At 43.7% G+C, this 22,263-nt stretch overlaps 1 protein-coding gene across 2 annotated transcripts in view; it reads left to right on the top strand.

Annotated features, from left to right (window-relative positions):
• The first annotated feature begins 1,969 nt into the window (after window positions 1–1,969).
• CCDC85A (coiled-coil domain containing 85A) overlaps window positions 1,970–22,263 on the top strand; it is a 212,292-nt gene continuing 191,998 nt past the window's right edge. For both annotated transcript variants that reach the window (XM_017874645.1, XM_017874644.1), the window contains exons 1-2: window positions 1,970–3,059; window positions 10,600–11,563. In XM_017874645.1, the coding sequence (XP_017730134.1) occupies window positions 2,799–3,059; window positions 10,600–11,563 (1,225 nt within the window). In that variant the 5' untranslated portion in view covers window positions 1,970–2,798. The remainder of the gene's footprint in view (window positions 3,060–10,599; window positions 11,564–22,263) is intronic.

Genomic DNA, 22,263 nt, shown 5'->3' on the forward strand with positions numbered 1-22,263 from the left:
TTTTTTTTTTTTTTTGCTTTCCTTCTTCCTTGTCCTCCCAACACAAGTCTAATTTCTCCTCTCAGCCATCTATCTAATTTCTCATATCCATTAGGTGCTAACTGATCAGAGGGAGTTAGGAGAGAAGGGGCTGGCTGTTTCATTTTAGAATAGGGCTCTTGAAGAACCCGTGATAGAGGAATACACAGAAGTCCTGGTTCCTATTTCTAGACAAGAGGCTGCCAGTGTAGTACGTAATATCAGTAATAATAAGGTTGCATTTCTGTAGGGTTGCTCGATCAAGCACTTCATGTATATCATATCATTAGCTGCCCTAGGGCCAGTAAGGTCGGATGATTTGTTCAAGGACAAGAACTGACAAGTAACAGAGATAGGACTTACCTTTTTCTGGCCTTCACTTTCCCTTTCTGTGACAAAACCGGTCTTAGGAACTGTGTTGAGCAGAGCCTTCTGTGGGCAGGAGAGCCGCTTGGAGGTGTCAAAGAAAAATTGTATCCGATACAGTTAAACAGACAAGGGGGATTTATGCAAAACTACTGCAATAGGGAAGAGAGAGAGAGAGGGAGGCAGAGTCAACTCCACTGAAACAGGAGGGGAGCTAGTAGAAGAGTAGTGGAGGAGATTAGGGTGGGAAGTTGGTTAGTGTAATGAGGCCATTTGTGTTTCCTAGTTGGAACTTACTAGTTAGGCTCCTGCTTTCCACAAACACTGGGAGATAGGGACCCTCTTTTCCTTCATGATTCTATTTCAAAGGGATGCCTCACAGATCCCTGAGAAAGATCCCCAGGCTGTGAAACCCAGCAAGAGGCTGAGAGATTTACATATCACAGGGTCAGAGGAAACATTCATCAGTGAAAGTTTGCTAAAGTAAATGCTCTGAGAAAAGGAAGGTCAGGGGCCTACAGTTAGGAAGAAACCTGTCTAAAGCTTAGTCAAGCTGAGGGGAATGTTAAGGCCTTCTTGGTCACAGTAAGCAGTACCACCTCTCCTTGCCTCTCCTGGGAGCCAGGTCTCAGTGTCCCCAATAGAGGACACACACTGACCGGCGCGTGAAGGGACTGATTTCGATTCTCATCCTACCAGATAGAGATTATTCCCTCTGCACCCAGGTTAACTGAAACCCAGTGGGGTAGATCCTTGCCATTTTCCGGCCCTGTCCCCCACTGGAAATAACATGCCAGTCAAGGGCATCCACCTCTTTAGGCAAAAGCATGTTTTCAGCCCAGAGAGGATTCCACTCAACTTTACAAGAGGATAGCCCAAAGATAGAAGCCAGGGACTCAGACTTCCTCTTTCCAGAAATAACCATCATAAAAAAGCCGACCCAGTAAACGCCTGGCAGCCTGCGGCACAGAAGAAAATGGAAATCTCCTTGGCTGGCATTTCAGCTTGCCTGAGGGGGGCTTGCTTTGCTCCGAGGGGAGGTGACTGTGCTGACCTTAAAATCCAGGTTTCAGGAAGCAGGAGATGAAGGTATTTTATTTTCGCCTAAAGGCTTTGATATTTTCAAATAAAATTTTAAAAGATCCAGTACCTTCTCCCGAAGCTTCTTCATAGAGTAGTGGGTTTTTAGAAAAGACAAAGGCCTAGGGGTGGGGCGAGGGTGGGAGGTGGGGATGGGTAGTCCCTAAAGAGCAGTGCCCTGAAGCCTCTTTTCCCCCTTTTCAGACCATTTGGATTTTCTCAAGCTACCCCTTCCCCAACCCCGTTTTGCCATTTGCCTCTTCTCCCATTCTCCAAAGTGCAAACAACTGGTTATCCCTCAGGTCCTGCTACCCTATCTTTCCTGATGCCCTATCCCTCCAAATACCAAGCACCTCACATTTGGGTCAGCAGCTGTTTCCCCCGCCTGGTGACAAGCGCGGTCACCAGGACAGAGGACAGAGGAGGGAGCTTCTTCCGCCACACGGTGGCGCGCGCGAGCCTCCCAAAGCCCGGGCGGCCACAGCTCCGCACTTTCTCCCCATTCCAGCCCCACCCGCACCCGGGAGCAGAAGGAGCCGCGCCCCCAGCCCTCCCGGGCTGGACAGCGGGGAGCGCACCTCGGGGGCCCGGACAGCGGTCAAGTGGCAGCTGCGTCCAGCCCATGCGGGAGCTGCTGCGGGTTACGGGTGGCCCCAGCTCCAGGCTCCTCCTCCAGCCGGTCCCCCACCCTCCACCCCTTCTCGACTCGGCTCTGCAAATCGAAGGCTTCCCGGAGCAGCCTAGGAGCGGCCGCGGGCGCAGCGAAGGCGACAGGAGGAGCGCAGCAGCCTTCGGGCAGCCACCGCGGCGTCGCTAGAGTAGCCGGGGAGGCGCCGCGGGGCCCAGCGCGCCCTCCACGCTAGGAGAGGGGAGAAGCCGGGGGCTGCAGCTGGGCAAGGGGGAGGAAAGTGCGTGTGCGTGCGCGCCTGTGTGTGCAAGGCAGAGAGTGCGGGGGGCGACAGTCTCGGCTTAGGGCGGAGGAGAGGGCAGGGGAACGGGGGTGCAGCTCCCCCGCCGTCCCCGAGGTTTTCCCGCGGCTGCCCCGGGCTCCCCAGCGCCCCTCACCATGGACTTGCTCGGAGTTGGGACGGGTCTCAGTAGCAGCGAGCGGCTGGCTGCCGGGCCTTGGGGGAGCGCGGGCGCGCGCGCGGGGATGGCGAGGTAGGATGGCCACCCAGCGCGACCCCCGCCGCCCCAACCCAGCGGCCCCTGGGCGGTGCCGCTGACTCGCCGGAGCGCACAGGGGTGTGGGCGGAGGCGGCCCCGCCGCGCCCGCGCCTTCGGGAGTCGCCTCGCCTCTTCCACCCACTTGCACCTGCCACCGCGCGGATACCATGTCGAAGGCGGCCGGAGGCGCGGCGGCGGCGGCGGAAAGTTGTTCCCCAGCCGCGGCCGGCTCGTCCGCAGCCGCGCCCGTGGAGGACCTGTCCAAAGTGTCAGACGAGGAGCTGCTGCAGTGGAGCAAGGAGGAGCTGATCCGCAGCCTGCGGCGCGCCGAGGCGGAGAAGGTGAGCGCGATGCTGGACCACAGCAACCTCATCCGCGAGGTGAACCGCCGCCTGCAGCTGCACCTCGGCGAGATCCGCGGCCTCAAGGTGAGCGCGGGCCAGGTGGGGAGGCGCGGCGCGGCGGGAGCGGGGTGCCCCGGAGAGGCGGGGCCAGGTAAACTTTCCCTCCCTCCCTCAACAGGTGATCCTTCCCTTCTCCCGGTCGGCACCCCCTGCCCCCAGTCCCCAGCCCCTGTGAAACTTTTCCAAACTTTGGAGGCGTCTGCATCCCTCTTCTCCCCAACACCGGGTGCGCCAGTGTTTGGCTGTTCGCGGTGCACTGCGGCGGGAGGCGCGGACGAGGAGGACACTGGAAAGCAGGCAGGGAGGTGAAGGGCACGCCAACCTTTTATTTCTTAGGGAGGTTGGAAAATCAGTGCTTGGGGAGCCAGGTTTCAGTCAGTTAGGGGGAAAGGCCAGTGAGGGGGTGAGTCCAGGAGATCTTCGCCTTGGAGGGTCGGGGATGCGGCTGCTCTGGGCCAGCAGCTCTTGGGCGGGCAGAGGGCGAGGAAAGGGCGCCACTGCCAGGGAGAGCGGCTGGCGGGGTGCCCGGGAGAAGCAGCGGGCGCCACCCTCAGAGCTGTCTTGTGTCACCGGGTACATAGGTGTTCAAGCTCTGCCTTCACGCTTCTACAGACTCCTGTGCTTTCCCTCTCCCAGAGTTTGGAAGGCATCGCCTGGAGTTGCCTTACTCCCCTTCCCATTTAACCCTAGGTTGACTGGGGGAAAGGGGAGGAGCAAAGAGACTCAGTGTGGAAGGAGCCGGGTTTTGACAGGGTACCCCAGGTGTTGGTCAGTGATGCTTTCTTTTTGAGCCAGCCCCTCTGCCACCCTCTTCTAGGAAAAGAGGGAAAACGGCCCGCGTCCCCCCAAGCCCACTAACTTTCTTTTCTCCTTGGAGAGCGCCGGGTCTGGAGCAGTGTGCCTGCCCAGCTGCAGTACACGGGTGGCCGGGAACCGCCCTGCTGGGGAGCATCGCAAACTTCCTCTCCTTCCAGCTAGCGCTGGTGCCTCCTGGTATTCCTTCCTCTCATTGTTCTGCTTTGTTTATAGGAAGCCAGACACAAACGAGATCAGTGCAGGGACTTCAGGGAGTAAATTCCCGAAGGCACAAGCTGTTCTTTTCCCCTTTCCACTCCCATCCCCACATATCAGGCAGCAGATGCTGTTCCTGAATTGCCTCAGTGCTCCAGCTCTGGGTTCTGGGGCAAGGAAGAGTGGGAAGGGTGGAATGCCCAAGGCTCACCTACGTGCTGGGCCCAGTTCAGGTGGAGATGGCCTTCTCCTGAGGCCGGAACTCATTGTCATATAGTCCCTAGAGTGGGTGTGGGTAGGAATATTCCTCCAGTCAGAAAAATCCCAAGGCTTGCTCTCTCTTTTGGTTTGCTTCATTACTAACAGAGTATTTATTAAGTGCCAGGCTCTTTGGGGAATAGAGGCAGGCTAGTGTAGTAGGAAGATGATCTCAGAGGTGAGTGAATTCTAGAAACCTCATTTGCTAGGAGGGTGAGCTTGGGTAATTACTTTCTCAGATCCTCATTTTATTCACCAATACAATGCAATGATAACTATTTCTGAGGGTGTTATGACAAGTTATGATTATGCGGGGGAAGGTTTAATACTTGACTATAAAATGGTAGTTACTGTCATCAGGAAAGGACTTACAAATCTATGGCTATGTGTCTCCAAGATTTTGGTTTCTTAGGCAGAGCTGGACAAGGGGACATTAGTTTGTCACCCTCTAATTTGAACTTCTTCCATGGTCTGAACCATAGTGTGATTTAGAATAGTTGGAAGAGTTACTATTAAATGTTTTAATAGTATGGAGCATCAAAATAATAACTCAGAAACACTTGAAATTTCCTTTAGGTTGTGTGGATTGACTGTGTGTGAGGGTCTATGTGTGGGTAGGGGAGGGGGGTGGTAGAGTGGGTTGGTAGAGTGCCTGGGCTTCATTCCACTAGCTTCATGTAGAGAAGTAGCTATTAGGTCAGCTAAGGGCACTTACACCCAAGTAGGAAAGTCTCCTTGTGATCTAGATTCATGACCTGGCATTAAAAGACTTTCCAGTCTACTTCCTTATCAAGTTCAGAAATGATGGGGCCAGGTTGCTTTCTGATGCAGCCTCTACTCTTCTCATGCCATCCTTGTGCTGCTGCAAGGAGCAGACTCCCAGGCTTCTGACTCACCCCGAGTGTGCTGTGATTTTACTCTTCAGAGAGGCCAGCCTTCTCCCTTCTTTGTTTGATTTTGGCTTAGAGCTTCCTTGGACACCATAGTAATCCATAAATGTGGTTGACTGAATAAATGATAGGTACGTTTATTTATTTTGGCTTAGCTGGAAGAAAAGAACTGATTGTTGTTGTTGTTGTTGTTGTTGTTATGGGGGGGTGCATCTGAGGGCTTGGTACTCTCTGAGAACTATATATGTGGGGGAATTAAGACCATAATAGTTTTTCTTTTTTATGCCTCGTTTTATCAGCTGACTTTGAAATTGCATCTAAGTATTTGTGAGGCTACTAGGTGTTATTGTAGCTGTGGACACAGGAGATGACAGCATCAGCTCTTTACTTCTCAGGGGCCTGTGGCCGGGTCCTAGCACTGATTGACTTGTTTGTGTTTAAATATTTGGGAGGCAGGGCAGTGTAGGGGCCCCAAGAAGTGGAAAGATAAAGGATTTGGATTCTGAAAATTTGGGCAACTTTGGCAAACTGTTAAACTCTCTGTCCCTTGGTTTCCTCATCTGCTCATGGAGATTTTAATTCCACATGAGGTTTTATGAGGATGAATATACCCTAGATGAAGAAACCCCAGTGAGGTTAGATAGTTTTCTCAAGGTCAGACAGACATAAAGTGTTCAAAATCGGCCTGCTTTCCTTTTCTTTTGGCTAGTTGACATTCTTTGCTTAGGATATGTGGTCCTGGAAGGGGTGGAGAAGGGAGATTCTAGTTAGGGTTATGTTGTAAGGAACTGGATTCCTGAGAACCATGTCTTCGGACTGCTGAGCATATACCAACACTTCAGGCTGCTCTGACCCAGTATCCCAGTTGGGGGCTGATTTGGGGATGAATCTCTGTAGATTTGTTTTCTGCATTGCATTAATTTCCCTCATTGGTTCCTAACCCAACCACCCACCTGCCCACCACCCTGCTCTGCAATGAAGCAAAATAACAAATTAAAACAATTATTTAACTGTAGATACAGTACTTGATAGTCTTCAGGCATAAGATTGAAATACTGGTTGGTGTGCTACGAAGTGCACTTAAAGTTTTTAAAGTCCATTTAGACACTTGGATAATAATATCTGGTGGCCTATGGCAATGTTAAAAGGACACCTAGTGTTTTGCAAAAGAAAGCCCAAGTCTTAATGAGGCAGATTTGAAGAAGCTGGATCACAAGGTTATTATCAAGCTGGCTGCTTAGCTGTTCATCAGAAGGCGAAGGAAATAGCTCAGAACTGAATAGTAAATAATATTCTCAAGAAAACTAATAATAGAAAGAAGGAACTGTGATACAGAAAAGGAAGTGGGCCAGTACCCGCTCCTATCTCCTCCATCTGGAGTGCTGAGACGTGTATGTTTCACTCCTTTTGGAAAAAGCATTAGCTCCGTGAAGCCCTGGGTAGCACCAGTCCTGTTTACTTTCCAGCTCTAGAGAAATCAGAAATAGCTGTAGGATAGTCAAAGGGAATTATTTTCATATGAAAATTTATTTAGATGAACGAGAACATGACTTGAACTTTCTATCAAATACCAGGATTAAACTAAATGTTGAATAATTTTTGGAGGTTAGAAAGATTAATTTTGTTTATTATTGTTTTCTCCAAATATCCACAGCTTCTGATTTCCTCTAAAGCATCAATATCAAGGGATAGTTTATTCTCTTAGTACTGTAGACTCTGACGTAGCTAGTGCTTGCTGAAAACAATAAGAAATTCTTCTCAATAGCTATAGCTGTAGCCTGTTTTGGCCAGAGGCCTGGGGCTTTATATGGTTGACCAGTCCATAAACACATATTGAGTGTCCACTGTATGCAAGACACCATGCCAGATATGTTGCATATTCAAAGAAATTTTGGAATAGACCCTGCCCTCCGGAAGCTAAGATGTCCACATTAGAAAGGAGAAAAAAATTGATGCCCAGTGATTGTTCTAGCTAGTGTGATACAGGCCTTAAACAGTGAGTGGGCAAGTTACTTCATTCATTCATCCACGGGTACTGTTCTGTGCCAGGGGAAACTTCGCAGAGGACTCTCTCCTTTTAGGTTCATATGCGGTAGAAGATGACATTTTCTAGTTGGAATGCACAGACATAATCATAGTTTATAATTAGCTGACAGCTAAAGGTGGAAGGGCAGGGGAAAGCCTTTCAGGCCTGGCTGAGGGTTTTATTCATTTTCCCTGGCAAAGGAAAGGTGATGGGGATTGATAAACAGGAGAGGCAAAACATGCAGGGGTATTTTTGGTGTTTTTTTCTTGTTTGTTTGTTTTTGTTCTTGTTTGTGAGACAAGGTCTCACTCTGTTGCCCAGGCTGTAGTGTATCCTGATCTTGGCTCACTGCAACCTCCTCCTCCCAGGTTCAAGTGATTCTCCTGCCTCAGGTTCCTGGGTACCTGGGATTACAGGCACCTGCCACCATGCCTGGCTAATTTTTGTATTTTTAGTAGAGACAGGTTTCACCACGTTGGCCAGATTGGTCTTGAACTCCTGACCTCAAGTGATCCACCCACCTCGGCCTCCCGAAGTGTTGGAATTACAGATATGAGCCGTTGTGCCCAGCTGATGTTGTTTTTTGTTTGTTTGTTTTAAATTTCAACTTTTATTTTAGATTTGGGGAGTACATGTGCGTGTATGTTACCTGAGTACACTGTGTGATGCTGAGGTTTGGGTATGATTCATCCCATCACCCAGGTACTGAGCATAGTATCCGATAGTTTTTTAACCCTTACCTCCCTTCCTACCTCCCTAATTGCCCCCAGTTTCTGTTGTTGCCATCTTTATGTCCGTGAGTAGCAGGGAGTATTTCTGAAGGTCAGTCTGATTGCGGAGTGCTTGTGTCGGAGTGGGTGAGGGGAAGGAGTGGATGGGGCAAACGAAGGCAGGGAGGCTGCCTAGGAGGCTACTGGCAAAGGTCAGGCCTGAAATCAGAAAGTGGCAATGAGAAGCAAAAGGAGAGGTGGGAATTAGAAACAAAGAAACAGAATTGTTGGTGATGCCAAGAGTTAGAACTGGAGTTAGAAACTAAGCTGCATGAGCTTCTTCCTAAGATCCACAAATGCACTCCCATGACTGTCAGGAAGTGGAGGATGTGGTTGACAGGTGTTTTATAATTTGTTTTTTAGTCTATGTTAGGGGCATATGTTGAGTCTAAGTGAATGCAGTCCCCTTTCTGAGTACCTCTAGTTCTGGATTGGTTCGCAAGACCAAAGATTTTCAGGCTTTTTGAAGCAGTGAAATCTTAGGTAGCAGCCTTGTAGCTGCCCCTGTTTCATCCTTACCAAACTACAGTGCTTCAAGGAACTGCTGGCCCCTTGACTATATGCATACATGGAGAATAGGTGGCAACTCCACTAGTCATTTTAAAAATTCCTTGGCTTCAGGTATCTACACTGGGAGTGCTGTGTTCTCAAAACACCGAAGTAAATAGATGAGGTCTCTGTTCTTGTGATTCTGGAGAAGATGTAGTCTAGAATGAATGATCACACTCACACATTTGTGCTTACAAATTGTAGTAAGTCTGAGGGATGATGGTAGACCATAGATTGGGGGTGGACCTTCTATAGAATGGTGTCTATGGGGAAGTGACTTATAAAATGAGACCTGATGGTTTTCTAGAAGGCTGGGGAGAACATTCCAAGTGAAAGAGGGAAAGGCCTTGCCCTTTGAGGACCTGAAACACAGCCTCAGTGCATGATGAGGAGGGGAGTTCCCACCTTCTCCACTGCTACCACACATCCAAACCACCATCATCTCCCTCTACCTGGACCAGCCCAGGAGCTTCCTTGTTGATCTTGCAGCTTCCACTTTATCCTGACCCTCCCTTCTTTCCTCCCCTACCCCAGCCAGTCTGTTTTCCACACAACTATGGAGACTCTTTACAAAAGGAATCATGTAATGTTACTCCTCTATCCTTAGCTCCTAACAACCCAAAGCCTTTACCGTCACTGACCATGGCCTGCATATTCTAGGCTCTGATGCCTCTCAGACCCCCTTTCCCATGTCTGTTGACTTGCCCTCTGTTCTTTAGGCATGCTGACCTCCCAGTACTTGAGCTCTTGCTCTCATGCTGATCTCAGGGCTTTTATACTTACCCTCTCCCTGCCTGGGATCATCTCCACTCAAATATTGGCTCCCTCATTCCACCCTGGTCTCTTCTCAAATGTTTCCCTTCTTTGTAGAGGCATCTTCTCTTGAAAAAGAGTGTTCTTTAACCTGTTTCAATTTTCTTTCCAGAACTTTTCACTGCATGATGTTATGTTCTATACGTGTTTTTTTTTTTTGCCAGTCTTTCCCACCACAATAAAAGCTGTACGATATCAAGGTCTTTGCTGTGTCCACTGATATATCCCTACCACCTAGACTGGTACCCAGTACAGTAATAAATGCTTACTGAATATTTGTGAATAAACAAATGAATCATCATTCATGCAGGGGAAGTAGGCTGAGTCAATGCATCTGGGGCCTTGTGTGACTTTGACTTAAAGGATTTTGCATTGTATCCTGAGGGCCATGAGATTAAAAGATTTCAAACATGGGAATGACAAGATGAGCTAAATTTTGCAGGTAGAGCTCCAAAGCCTTATTTGGTTTTGAAATGGAAGGTTGAAGGAGAAGGAGATGCCAGGGATGACCCCATATTCATATAAAGAACAGTGGAACAGAAAGAGGTGGCATTTGCTGAGAGGTGCAGTTTGGGGAGAGAGGTCTCTTAATTCAAGACTCAGGTTGCTTGAGATAAGTGAGAGATGCCAGGGAGATGTTCAGGTAGGTGTGGCAAGTAGGGGTTGGATGTGCAGGTCTGAAATGCCACTAGAGGGCAATTGTGCCTTTCCCTACCAGGGGAATTGGGACTGCATATTCCATGTCAGGGCTGAAGATCTAAGCAGTGCTTGCTGTTTACTCTGTTGAAAGGTCTGTTGTCTCAGGGCTTTTAAGCATTTCATAGGTCACAAGCAGTTATTTTTCTTTCTTGAGGGTGGGGCCGGGGAGCCTTGTTTTTCTTCTAGTGACTGATTTCTTGTTAATGAACTGGTTGCTCCCTAACTACTGACTGGGTGACCTTGCACAAGTGAAGCTTTGTGAGGTCCGGTTTCCTCTTCTGTATAAGAGCCATAATAATTATTATCCCCTAAATGTGTGGGTAAAAATTAGATGACATAATGCAAGTAAAGTATTGTTCAGGGATAGAACTGATACTTAGTTTAATTTTTATGGACAGCTACAAATCTTCAGTTTCCTCCTACTCCCTTACCTCCTCGCTAACCTCACAGATAATTCAGCAGTTGCAGGCTCTCCCTTTCCAGGAAGTCTGAGCCTGCTGACACCTCAGATGCGTGCTTCCCTTGAATGGTTGTGTCTGTCTTTTCAGGATATCAACCAGAAACTCCAGGAGGACAACCAGGAACTGAGGGACCTCTGCTGTTTCCTGGATGATGACCGGCAGAAAGGCAAGAGGGTGTCCCGGGAGTGGCAGAGACTGGGTCGCTACACTGCCGGGGTGATGCACAAGGAAGTGGCCTTATACCTGCAGAAGCTGAAGGAGCTGGAGGTGAAGCAGGAGGAAGTGGTGAAGGAGAACATGGAGCTCAAGGAGCTCTGTGTGCTTCTAGATGAGGAGAAGGGTGCGGGCTGCGCGGGCAGCCGCTGCTCCATCGACAGCCAGGCCAGCCTGTGCCAACTCACAGCCTCCACCACACCCTACGTGCGGGATGTGGGTGACGGCAGCAGCACCTCCAGCACTGGCAGCACTGACAGCCCGGACCACCACAAGCACCACGCGAGCAGTGGCAGCCCGGAGCACCTGCAGAAGCCCCGGAGCGAGGGCAGCCCAGAGCACTCCAAGCACAGGAGCGCCAGCCCCGAGCATCCACAGAAACCCAGGGCCTGTGGGACCCCAGATCATCCCAAAGCACTCAAAGGACCTAGCCCGGAGCACCACAAACCCTTGTGCAAGGGCAGCCCCGAACAGCAAAGGCACCCGCATCCAGGGAGCAGCCCCGAAACACTGCCTAAGCACGTGCTGAGTGGGAGCCCGGAACACTTCCAGAAGCACCGGTCAGGGGGCAGCCCTGAACACGCCAGGCACAGTGGCGGGAGCCCGGAGCATCTTCAGAAACACGCCCTCGGGGGGAGCCTAGAGCATCTCCCCAGAGCCAGGGGCACCAGCCCGGAGCACCTCAAACAACATTATGGAGGGAGCCCTGATCACAAACACGGAGGAGGCGGTGGAGGAGGTGGAGGCAGTGGCGGAGGCAGCAGGGAGGGTACCCTCAGACGGCAGGCGCAGGAGGACGGGTCACCCCATCACCGGAATGTCTACAGTGGCATGAACGGTGGGTCAGTACGTGCTGGGGTGCTGCTTGGGCTGGGGAACTCAGTAGACAGTTATGAATGATGATGGGCTTTCCAGCCATGTAAGAAAGTGCGGGTGCTAGCTAGGGAGTGGGTTTGGAGAAGGAGCAAATGTTGGACCCAAAATCATGATGTGGGGTTCTTCTCCTCCATCTGTTTTTATTCTATACAGTTATCAGTCAGTGTGAAGAAGGTTGGGGATGAGGGGTTATGGGAGGGAGAGGAACGGTAATTCCTTAGGACCCTGAGTTGTCAAGGGGAAATCTGTGGGTATTGGAGATAAAAAATAGAACCATTTTAAGAGTCTTTCATCTTAAACCTGAGCATCTTCTTAGTGGTGTGCTGCTTCTTACTAGAGCTTGTCTGTGGAATGGTTGCCAAAAGGATTTTGTATCCAGTTAATAGGTTATGTACAAGAAGAAATGAATATTTCTGTGAAAAACCAATAACATTAAAAAAGAAGTATGATGTTCCTAAATGGGCTTGATGCTGGTTTGCCCAAATGGCTACAAATATGCCTGACTTTACCTTGAGGATTTTTTTCATTGTATTGGGGGCCTGAATCTGTGACACTTCTTTGCATCTAAAATGCATCAGCTGATTCCCTTTCTACTCACTCAAAATCCACCAACACTGTCATCAAACTCCCTTACACATATTCCAAATAATATGCTCTCTTACATTGCAAGAGACATCTTTTCTGATTGTTTGAAAGTACCTTTTTAAAATGTACAGATGTGTTTGGACACTCTTGGTTTCTAAAGCATAATGTCTGCTACATTTGCTGAGGCAGTGCTAAACCTGAGCTTTTAAACCTTTTCGAAGAGTTTTAATATTCTGCGTCTTGGATCTGAAACCACTTTGAACTTAAGAGAGAAAAATCATTTCTTAAAGAATAAAAAACAAAAACAACTCCACAATCCTTTTATGTTACCTGTGGTTGAGTTGGAGCTAAAACAATTTATTAACTGTAGGGTTTTGTTTTCATTGAAAATATCTGAGCGTTTTTGCTTTGTTTGAAAGGTGCTCTGGAGTCTTCAGCCAACTCCAAGCAGTAGTGGAGGAGGCTGCCAGTTTTAGCAGTGACAAGAAGGGGTACTTTTCAATATTGTATTTGGGGATTTACCTGTTGGATTCCTATTTTATCTTAATCCTTTTTTCATAGTGCTGAAAATTGACTCCTGAAACTTGACTTCAAATGCATGCTATGTTCTTTTAAGCACAGGTGGAAATAAAAAGGTTGGGAAAGATGGGCGGCTACTGCTTTCTCTGTTGTTGGGAGGTAGAGGCCCAGAGAAGCCAATTCACCTGTTGTGTTGAGGCTTCCTGGCTGGTGCCTTTCCAAGGTTGAACCTTCACTCACTCTCTCCAAGAGCTGTGGAGATGCTGCCCCCATCCCCACCCCATTGCTGTAGGCAGTCTTGGCTGCCCAATTCCGTACAAGAGATGCAAGTCATTTAAAAAGAAGGTTTGGTTGTGTTACTATCATGAGATTGGTCATTGGCCATGCTTGTCTTTGGAGGGGGGATAAGGGAGTAATGGGAAGGTAAAGTTAATGATTTTTCCATTTCTTGATTACTTTTTGATGAGCTTGAGTAGTAAATATATGCACCATTATAAGGAAACTTTGTCTCTTAAACTAGAAAGAAAATATTAGGGACAAGTGGATCACTTAAAAAACAATTTCTCTTTACAAAAGGGCTTCTTTATATAAAGAACTCTAGTTTAATCACCATATAATTTGACTTCTAAGAAAAGTTTTTACATGCAGCTTTTAAACAATGCCTTGCATTGTAAGTAAGGTGTATCTCCTGGTAAAGATGACATTACATCGTAGCTTATTGCCTGGATACAGATAAACTTAGTGGGGCAGGTAAATGTTTCTTAAAATTTAACAATTTAATTTAGTTAAAACTGATGTAATAGAATGATACTGAAGTTCGAATCTTATGTCTACTTCTAGTTTTCTCATTCTTAAGTGACCAATCTTATGCTGACAGTTGATATCCTCAGAGTATATTTGCAGTGCATTTGCATTGTATTTTAATTTCAGTAATTAATTGGAAAATGAAGTGGCACAATGAGATGTTTATGGATCATCAGCCGATAAACATGGGCATTGGTAAACTTGTATTTATCCTGCCATTACAAATTAATTTTTGATATGGATGGTAAGACATGCTTTTCACATTTTAAATCCTCGCACAATTTGTTTGAATCATTGGTGTATAAATAGATAGGAAGCAGTATCAAGGTTAATTCAGAATTGCAGATTTGCTGACTCATTTCCAGAGTCATTCTGTTTGCGGTTAGTGTGAAATATGAGTGTTTTGGATGAGCACTTGCATGTTTTTACATGAACAAAAAGCACGTGAAAACAAATGGGAAGTGTGTGTGCATTATGGCAGACTGAAACAGAAATGAAATATACATTGGCAGGGTGTTGTCCTACCTGTAAAGATATGCATTCCCTCCCAAAACACACACATATGCACACTGAGAGAACATCAGTGAAAAAGATGACTGTTTTCGTTGACTATGCCTTGAGCATTTATAAATCTTCTTGTGCTTATAATTACAAACTCGGTGGATAAAAGAGTTGAACTCATTTAAGAGTTTCTTTTGGGAATGCAAAGATAAATTTTAGGTATTTTTCCTCTCTTAAAAGCATCTTAAGTCTCTAATAATTTCTTAATTAGTAGGTGTTTAGAAAACAAAAGCAAAAACAAGAAATATTTAATCCTCCAAACTAAACAAAATTCTCAAAAATGCATTAATTCTTTAGAAGTTATTGTTCAATGATTTCTTTCTAGTTTGTGTAGAGTTCCATTTTCAAATAGGAAGTAGATTCAGCACGTATCACATCTAGGCATGAAGGCATTTGTCTATTCATTCATGTTGCTTGCTTATTTCATATTTGTAAATTAAGTAATTGAATAACCACTGCTATTTATAATTGTTCACAAACTGACCGCCTCAACTATTGAGAATGGGGGTTTCACTTACTTAATTCCATTGATATCCAAGGTTGAATGGAATTTTCTTAGGTGAAAGTGTTTCCTTCCACAACGAAATGAAGGAGTTTTGCTTCCAGATACTAGCTGGCAGGACTTTGCTTTTAAACAGGTAACTATTTAGCTCAGGTCATGGATGTCTTGAATGATTTAGGCTCTTCTAGCAATAGCTGTGTTTGTTATTGGCCTTCAAGACAAAGAAGATTGTGATGATCAGAGATCCTTACAAGTAGTTCACCCACTGGACATAATGAATGCAGAAGAAAAAAATAGTAAAAATAGTTTGATATTAATTCTAGAAGCACCTATTGCTGGTGACTGGCAAATGAGAAGGAATAAATAGACAAAGAAATGGTACTCTTCATTATCTTCTTTCTTCTTCATCTTCTAAAAAAAACAAAAAAAGGAATTGTTTAATTGTCCTGGTGGGTCTGATTGCCTTTGCCTTGTTAGAGCAAGTTTCCAGTGAGCAGTAACATGCCCTCCTTAAACATCACTCCAGCCAGTGAGAACAAGCATGAGGAAGTTACTCACTTGCATTAAACAAGGTCCATTTAGAACTACTTTGGTCTTGCTGAATAGAGTGTCAGGGTTGTAAGTCTTCCTCCTGAAAGCTTCCTATTGATTCTTTTCTTGTTTTGTGAGGGTATCTCTCAAGATGGAAAGAGCAGGCTGCTTCTCCCAACAATTCTTCTAGTTCAGGGTTTCTTTACAGCTACACTATTATTATTATGGGTCAGATAATTCTTTGTTGTGAGATGCTGCCTTATGCATTTCAGGAGGTTCAGCAGCATCCCTGGGCTTTACTTCTGAGTGTTCCCCTAGTTGTGATAATAAAAAATGTCTCTAGACACTGCCAAATGTTCCACAGTTGGGGGGCGTGGTAGGCAAGATTGCCCCTGGTTGAAAACCATTGCTTTAGAGCAGTGGTTTTCAATCTAGCTGCAGATTAAAATCACTGTGATAGCTTTGAAAAAAATACCGGGGGCTGAGCCCTGCACTGCACTCTGAGATGCAAATTGAGTTGGTCTGGCACTGGACTTGGGCACTTTGCACAAAGAACTCCTCAGGTGATTCTAATGAGTGGACCAGTTGGAAACCATTGTCCTCAATGAGTGATTTTGCTTAAGATGGGTTGGTGTGAGTGAAGGTTTCAAACACTCAGGCTTCCTGGGAAGAAGAAAACTTCTCCTTTTCCTTTTCTTAACTCCAGAACTGAGAAGGACTGATGCTGTTTACTATAAAACTTCATTCCATTCTAGACTAAAGTTATCTAATAGCATACTATTTTGGGATATGGGTTGAAAATTTGTGTTTTTGATGGGTGGAGTTGTTAGGCTAATTTGAGGGAAACTCTGGCATATGAGGAGGCTCATGACTGCTTTACTTTTTAAAGCCTTCACATCCAGATAGAAAAAGAAGCACGTGAGTTTCTAACCTATTTACGGTGGAGGTCGGTGACATCTGTAGATCATGCACTGCCTGCAATGCTAATGGGTATTTCCCACAAGAGAATTTTGCGTTTCAAATCTCCCACTTTATAGGTTTCACCCTGAGTTTTAAGACTGCTCCTTATCCTCTATTGAGGTTATTAACGAGTAAACAAAAAATGTTGATAACACAAAGTGGCCTTGTCTACGAGTGGTCAGATAACCTGTGTGTGGAAGACCCCACCAGTATTTCTCTGAAGCAGGATTGTCATTGAATTAAGTAGTGTGCACTATAGCATGAATAATTACTCTCATAAATCTTTTATTTTGCTTAAGAAAAGTCAGAACATCACTTGTGAATGAATTTGGACGATAGAAATTGAATGTCTCCTGGGAGAAAAATTTTAGCAGTTACAATTATGGAATACCAGAACTGGTTTTAATTGAGTTCCTCTGTGTGTATTTTCTATTGTGTGAACTGACAGATGGTTAAAGAAATAAATAATGGTTTTTGTTCTTCAAGCTTCAATACTGTAATTTGGTAACCTTATGTACAGTTTGATAAGACATCGACTTAAGTTTTTGATAAAATTGATTTATTGTACCATACTTGTATATGCAAAGCATATTACATTTATCATAAGGATACATTTTGACTTAATACTATAGAAAGCTTAATATTGAAAATGTAGTTTGTTAAGAAAATTGCAATATATATCAGAGGAAAACTATTGGAAAACTTAGATGGCTTAGAAAGGTATTTTCTAGTACAATGGAAGGTTTTCAACTCCACTGACAATAATATAATGCTATAAACGTAATTTAAATCTGGAGGGTCATTTTCATCTTTTTCCTACGGAGATTGCCTATCAACATTGTGTATGTATGTATATTCACATGTTTATATACATTTCAGTAACTTTAATATTGCATCTGCACAATGCCAAACATTCAGTTGGCTTCTATTTGGTCAAACTAATATTCAAGTGCCTTTGGCATCCTGTCACATAAGCTAGTTGCTGCCATAAAGTAAACCAAGAATTTCTTTCAACTGATTATAATCCTGTCCTTTAGACTCAGTTGAAACCAATGAAATGTTGATATCTTCTGGCATCAACTTTTCAAAAGATAGAGTAGAAAAAAATATGACCATTGAATTAGTGATGCATTTATCGTTTCATTGTACCTGAAATTGGTTAGAACAAAGGATGGGGAAGTGAAAAGCTATGGTGAGTTATTCCATTTCATCAGGTCACAGCTTTTCACAAGTGTCAAATGAATCAGACACGTGAATACAAATGCATAAGTACATGAATAAATGAATGCAATACAAATACAAAACATGTAAGGCTATACAGTTAAGTCATAGTAATGACAGATTATTCTAGAGGCATGGATATAGGGATCTTAGTCCATCTCCACTGGTCAGAACTGAGAGTATAAAGCTTTAAGAAAATAAATAATTATAATGTTTTACTTGTGTAGCAGCTTTGGGTCAGTGTATCTGTGAGTGGAGTAAGTTTTCCAGGCTAAAATTTATCACCTTAGGCTCTACGACTTACTTTTGATGGTTAGAGATAGAACTGTGGATGCCTTCATTAAATGACCCTGTATGAGTATTCTTTTTCTTAAAAAAAAAAAAATCTCCTAAAAATAGATTTCCAGTCACTTCTAATACTGCCTTGATGTCAGCTGCACTCCTTGCTGACCTCAGCAGGCCTGACTGTAGCTCCTTTTCTCATTGTTTCTAAATTCTTTTCTGCTGTTTCCAATGGTTAGTCATAGCTTGGGAATGCAGATAACTGCTCTGCTTAGAAATGTGTTTAAAATAAGGATAAATAACCATGAGGTGTCCTTCTAAGAGTAAACTACATGAGCTTCAGTGCATAGTCCAGGTGCCATAAGTATTTTAGCTTTTCAAAGTTCATTTTTTTTTTTTTTTTGAGACGGAGTCTCGCTCTGTGGCCAGGCTGGAGTACAGTGGTGTGATCTCAGCTCACTGCAACCTCTGACTCCCTGGTTCAAGTGATTCTCCTGCCTCAACCTCCTGAGTAGCTGGGATTACAGGCATGTGCCACCATGCCCGGCTAATTTTTGTATTTTTAGTAGAGACGGAGTTTCTACAGATATCTGTTTCTACACTTATCTGTTAAACTACAGATAAGTGAGGCACTATGTTTCTATAATATTATCAACTTGAATATTTGCTTCTTGGATACTTTGGTATAACCAAGTTGCCCTTGATAGTACTTTAATACATAATATTTATGGTGAGCATTGAGCATATTTGGAAAAAATATTTATTTTGAATTTGATTTTGGGACATATTAAGAATAGTTACCTGTTCTGAAATGGGCTGATTTTCAAGAGAGCTAGGAAGTTTGAGATTCAATATCAAGAGTAGACCATGGGACACTTGAGGATACAGACATAAAATCTCAGCTCTAATTTGTAAGTCTGTAATCTGCAAAAGAGTGAGGTTCAAGTTACTGCTGCTCCTGACATAAATTGCTTTCTCTTTAGAGTGCCGTTCAAGTGTTTCCAGTAGAAAGAACCTCTCCTCTTTCTTAGATAGAGGATCCTTTGGCAGCAGAGAGGCAGAAGAGGTGTTTTTGAAAAGGAAAAATGGCAGAGGAGTAGCAGGTTACATTGTCATCCTTATAAAGGCAATACTGGTTTGTTGTTCCAAAGATAAAAGGCAATAACTGGGTTATTCACAGATGGCTGTTCATTTAGCATTTTTACATAATACAAATTATGTGTATTATGGAATTTTTGTCTCAAATCATTATGGAAGAATACAAGAAGTCTTGAGACTTCGTCCTGGCTCTTGATAAAATTAGGCACATATTCAATTACCAGATAAGTTAAACTTCAGGAATTATATCTAATAGTTTTATTTTTTATTTTAAAATTTTTCAGAACCTTAGTTATTTAGGCCTTCTATAGGCTTTTCTATGAGACAGGAGATATCTAAGGGAAAAAGAGTGGATTTGGTAATTGCTCAAAAACTATATTTCAATTATTTCATCTCTACACACACACATGCACGCATGCACACACAACATTTAGTGTTCTTGTATGTATATTTAAGAATGTTAAATGCATTATATTTAAAGATATTGAATGGCTTTTTTAATACGTTCTTCACCTTCATTTTCAGCCATATGAAGGAAAGTAAATCCTTTAAAAATTTTAAAACCTGACAAAATATTTATAGCACCAGTTTTGCCTGCTGGTATGGTTGAGGGATAGAACATTTAGATTAACTTTGGAAGGCCAGGCATTGAAAGTGGTTTCTGATACTCCCTGGGTGAGTTGGCTTTTCTAGTGAAATTTAGTCAAATATAGTCATCATTGGTTTAAACTCAGAATTTTGCCTTCTGGTCTTGATTATAAAGAAAAGTGAAAAGTCTTCTCATCTTTCTCCTAATTATTGAGGGACTTTTTGACTTTTAGGGAAACCCCTGATCTAGACTGTATATAGCTATAACTTCCTAAGTGTCTATAATTGCTAGTTCTTAAAAAATGTTAAAAAGCATGAATTGCTTTTGGGGGCATGGTGTGTGTTTTCTTATCAGTAGAAAAGAAACCCAATTGGTAGTGAATATGTACATGCGTATTTATATATATGAATATATTGATGTATGTAGTTATTAATTCAGTTAAATGAGAATAGATGTATATATTAATGCTAAAGAATAGGAAGAAATGAGGGCAATATAGCTGTATTTAGTTTAGAACATCATGGAATCATAGAACTTAAAGCCATGAAGTGTACTCTATGTTAGAGCTGTGATGTACTCAACCCGCCCATGTTCTGAATGAAGTGATTGACTTCCAAAGAAGGTTAGTGAATTGTCCAAGGCCAGATATCAGTTAGCAGCAGGCTAGAAAGAATCAAGCTGACTCCCAGGGTATGGAGTCAGTTGTCTAAAGAAGACATTTATTCTTCTACACATAGAGGCCACTTGAGTGGAGGTAATGTTAACAATAGAGACCCTAAATGGAATAAGGAACCAGTTTTTCTCAAATCTTATTGTAAATCCCAGAAAATTAGACACATGCAGTAATGAGAGTGGGAGATAAGATGAGTATCACTAGCCTGTGGCTTAGAAAGTATCAGAGAAGACCTGGTGATCTATTAGGTGAGCTCAGATCTATTGCCTGGAAACCTCTGATTAAGCCAGATGGGACACGCAGTTCACAGCTGGATGGACAACTACCAAAATGCATTTTTAATAGAAGGAGTATTCCTATTCCTAACCTGGGAGTTCAACAACCTTAGTATCCTTTTTCCTCCCACACAGACCCTCCTCACCCCAAGGCCATATTCCTTCCAGATAAACATTCTTGAGAAGATGGTCTGACCTTAGTCTGGTCCTTACATAGCCACTTGCATTCACAGCCAAAGTGCTGTGTCTGGGGAAGTGTTGGTTTCTGGAATGCAAGAAACAGAAGGGAAAGAGACCAGGAGCAAAGGGATGGGCCAGATGGCAACACCAAATGCTCTCAAGGAGTTGCGTTTTTTAATAACTCAGCTTACTGGAAACAAAACTAATTAAGCCAGGTATTCTGATTTATGCTACTATAGGCAGAAGTAAAGTACACTTACATTCCTCTTTTGATGGCATTTAAAAGGTCAAAATGCCCGAGTTGCAGATTTTTGTTCATAGGAGCCTGGTCTGTTGAACCACTCTTGAGAATTCAAATTAACCAAGCTCATTAATTCAGCATCTCTTCTGTTTCCCTAGACAGCAAGTGCCAATTCACCCATCCACCCAAACAGAGTAATAAGACCTTGAAAGGCAAGTCATTAGTCATATCTGTGGATGATGGATTAGATGTGATTTAACAGGAAAGTGAGGTAAGAGTCAACTTATAGTAAGGAAGAGAGAGTGAAAGTAACAGACAAAGGCAATTGTGAGACATCAGTTTTTGAGGGGGATGCTGTGAAGAATTTAAAGGAATCTGTTTGGCTGTGCATGTTGTTAATGGTCTTATGTTGATTGGCAGGGCAGTTCTCTTCACTGTTACGAAAGCTGACCAGAATTGCTCTGGTTATGGAGTCATTGGAGAAAGTGGCTGAATTTAGCAGCTTATTTTACATATGAGGACACTTATGAAGAGAGTACATTTATAATTATGATCAATTTGAGGTCTAGGAATAAACATCATCCAGGTGGTTTGCCATGAATAGCTCCCCCAGTATAGTGACTTTCATGAGAAACAGTTTGGAATCAAGCTTTTCAAAATCTGTGGAAGAACAGGCTTGAAAATTGTGTTTTTTTTTTCCTTTCTGTATCTCTTTAGCACCTAAATGGAGATTGAATTCAAGTCTTCAGTCCCTTATTCTAAAACTATGTGCCATGTGGTTTTCGTCTTTAATTTCTTTGGCTTTTTTCCCATTGCAGTCTCAAAATTGCCCACTTTGGGGCTTATTGGCCTAGCACATCAATCTGTCTTTAGTGGAACCATTTTTGCCAGAGTCTGTACAGCCAGGTATACAAAACGCATTCGTTTGAAAAAGGGAGCTAAGCTGGTTCTATTATTTCTATTCACAAAGCATATGTAGTTATTTTTACATTTCGAGTATCCCTGTGGACTTTCACCCATATGTTAAGGTAACATGTGGTTACCTTAAATTGACATATGGCATCTAAGGTTTATTTACAGCTTTACAGCAATGAAAAACAATTTTATAAACCTCCTTTAGATACATTCTATTTTAATTATGAATAAAATGACATTTATTGAAAATGTGTTTAAAACACTTTAAAATAATTGACTTAAATTCCCATGGGGTTTAAAAAGAATAGTGTGATACACCAACTTCCTAAAGGGCTTGATGATGGCATGCCTACCCAGCTGGAGTTTTAGATTCAGAACTGGCTTTGCCACTTTCTTGCTGTGTAGCCTTTAGTACACCATCAACCTCTGTGGGCAAAATAGTTTATTCATCAAGCAAGGGGCTTAGCATAGAGATTTTTCTGAGTCGGTAGTACCAGAATTTAGATTTCACAGGTAAATAAAACCTGATAATAAACCTGGAATTGCCAACTTTTACTTCGTTAGGTGTAGATGGTAAAATAATCATCTGCTAACATCCTAATTTCATAGAAGATCCTTTAAACACTTACAGTGAAAAATTACATACATTTACTAAAGGGCAATCTTTTTCTCCAAAGAAATAGTGATAACATTGTATTCTTACACGACTATTCATTGTTTTGGAAT

This window comes from Rhinopithecus bieti, unplaced genomic scaffold (assembly GCF_001698545.2).
Source record: "Rhinopithecus bieti isolate Rb0 unplaced genomic scaffold, ASM169854v2 scaffold_7414, whole genome shotgun sequence".
Classification (NCBI taxonomy): Eukaryota; Metazoa; Chordata; class Mammalia; order Primates; family Cercopithecidae; genus Rhinopithecus; species Rhinopithecus bieti.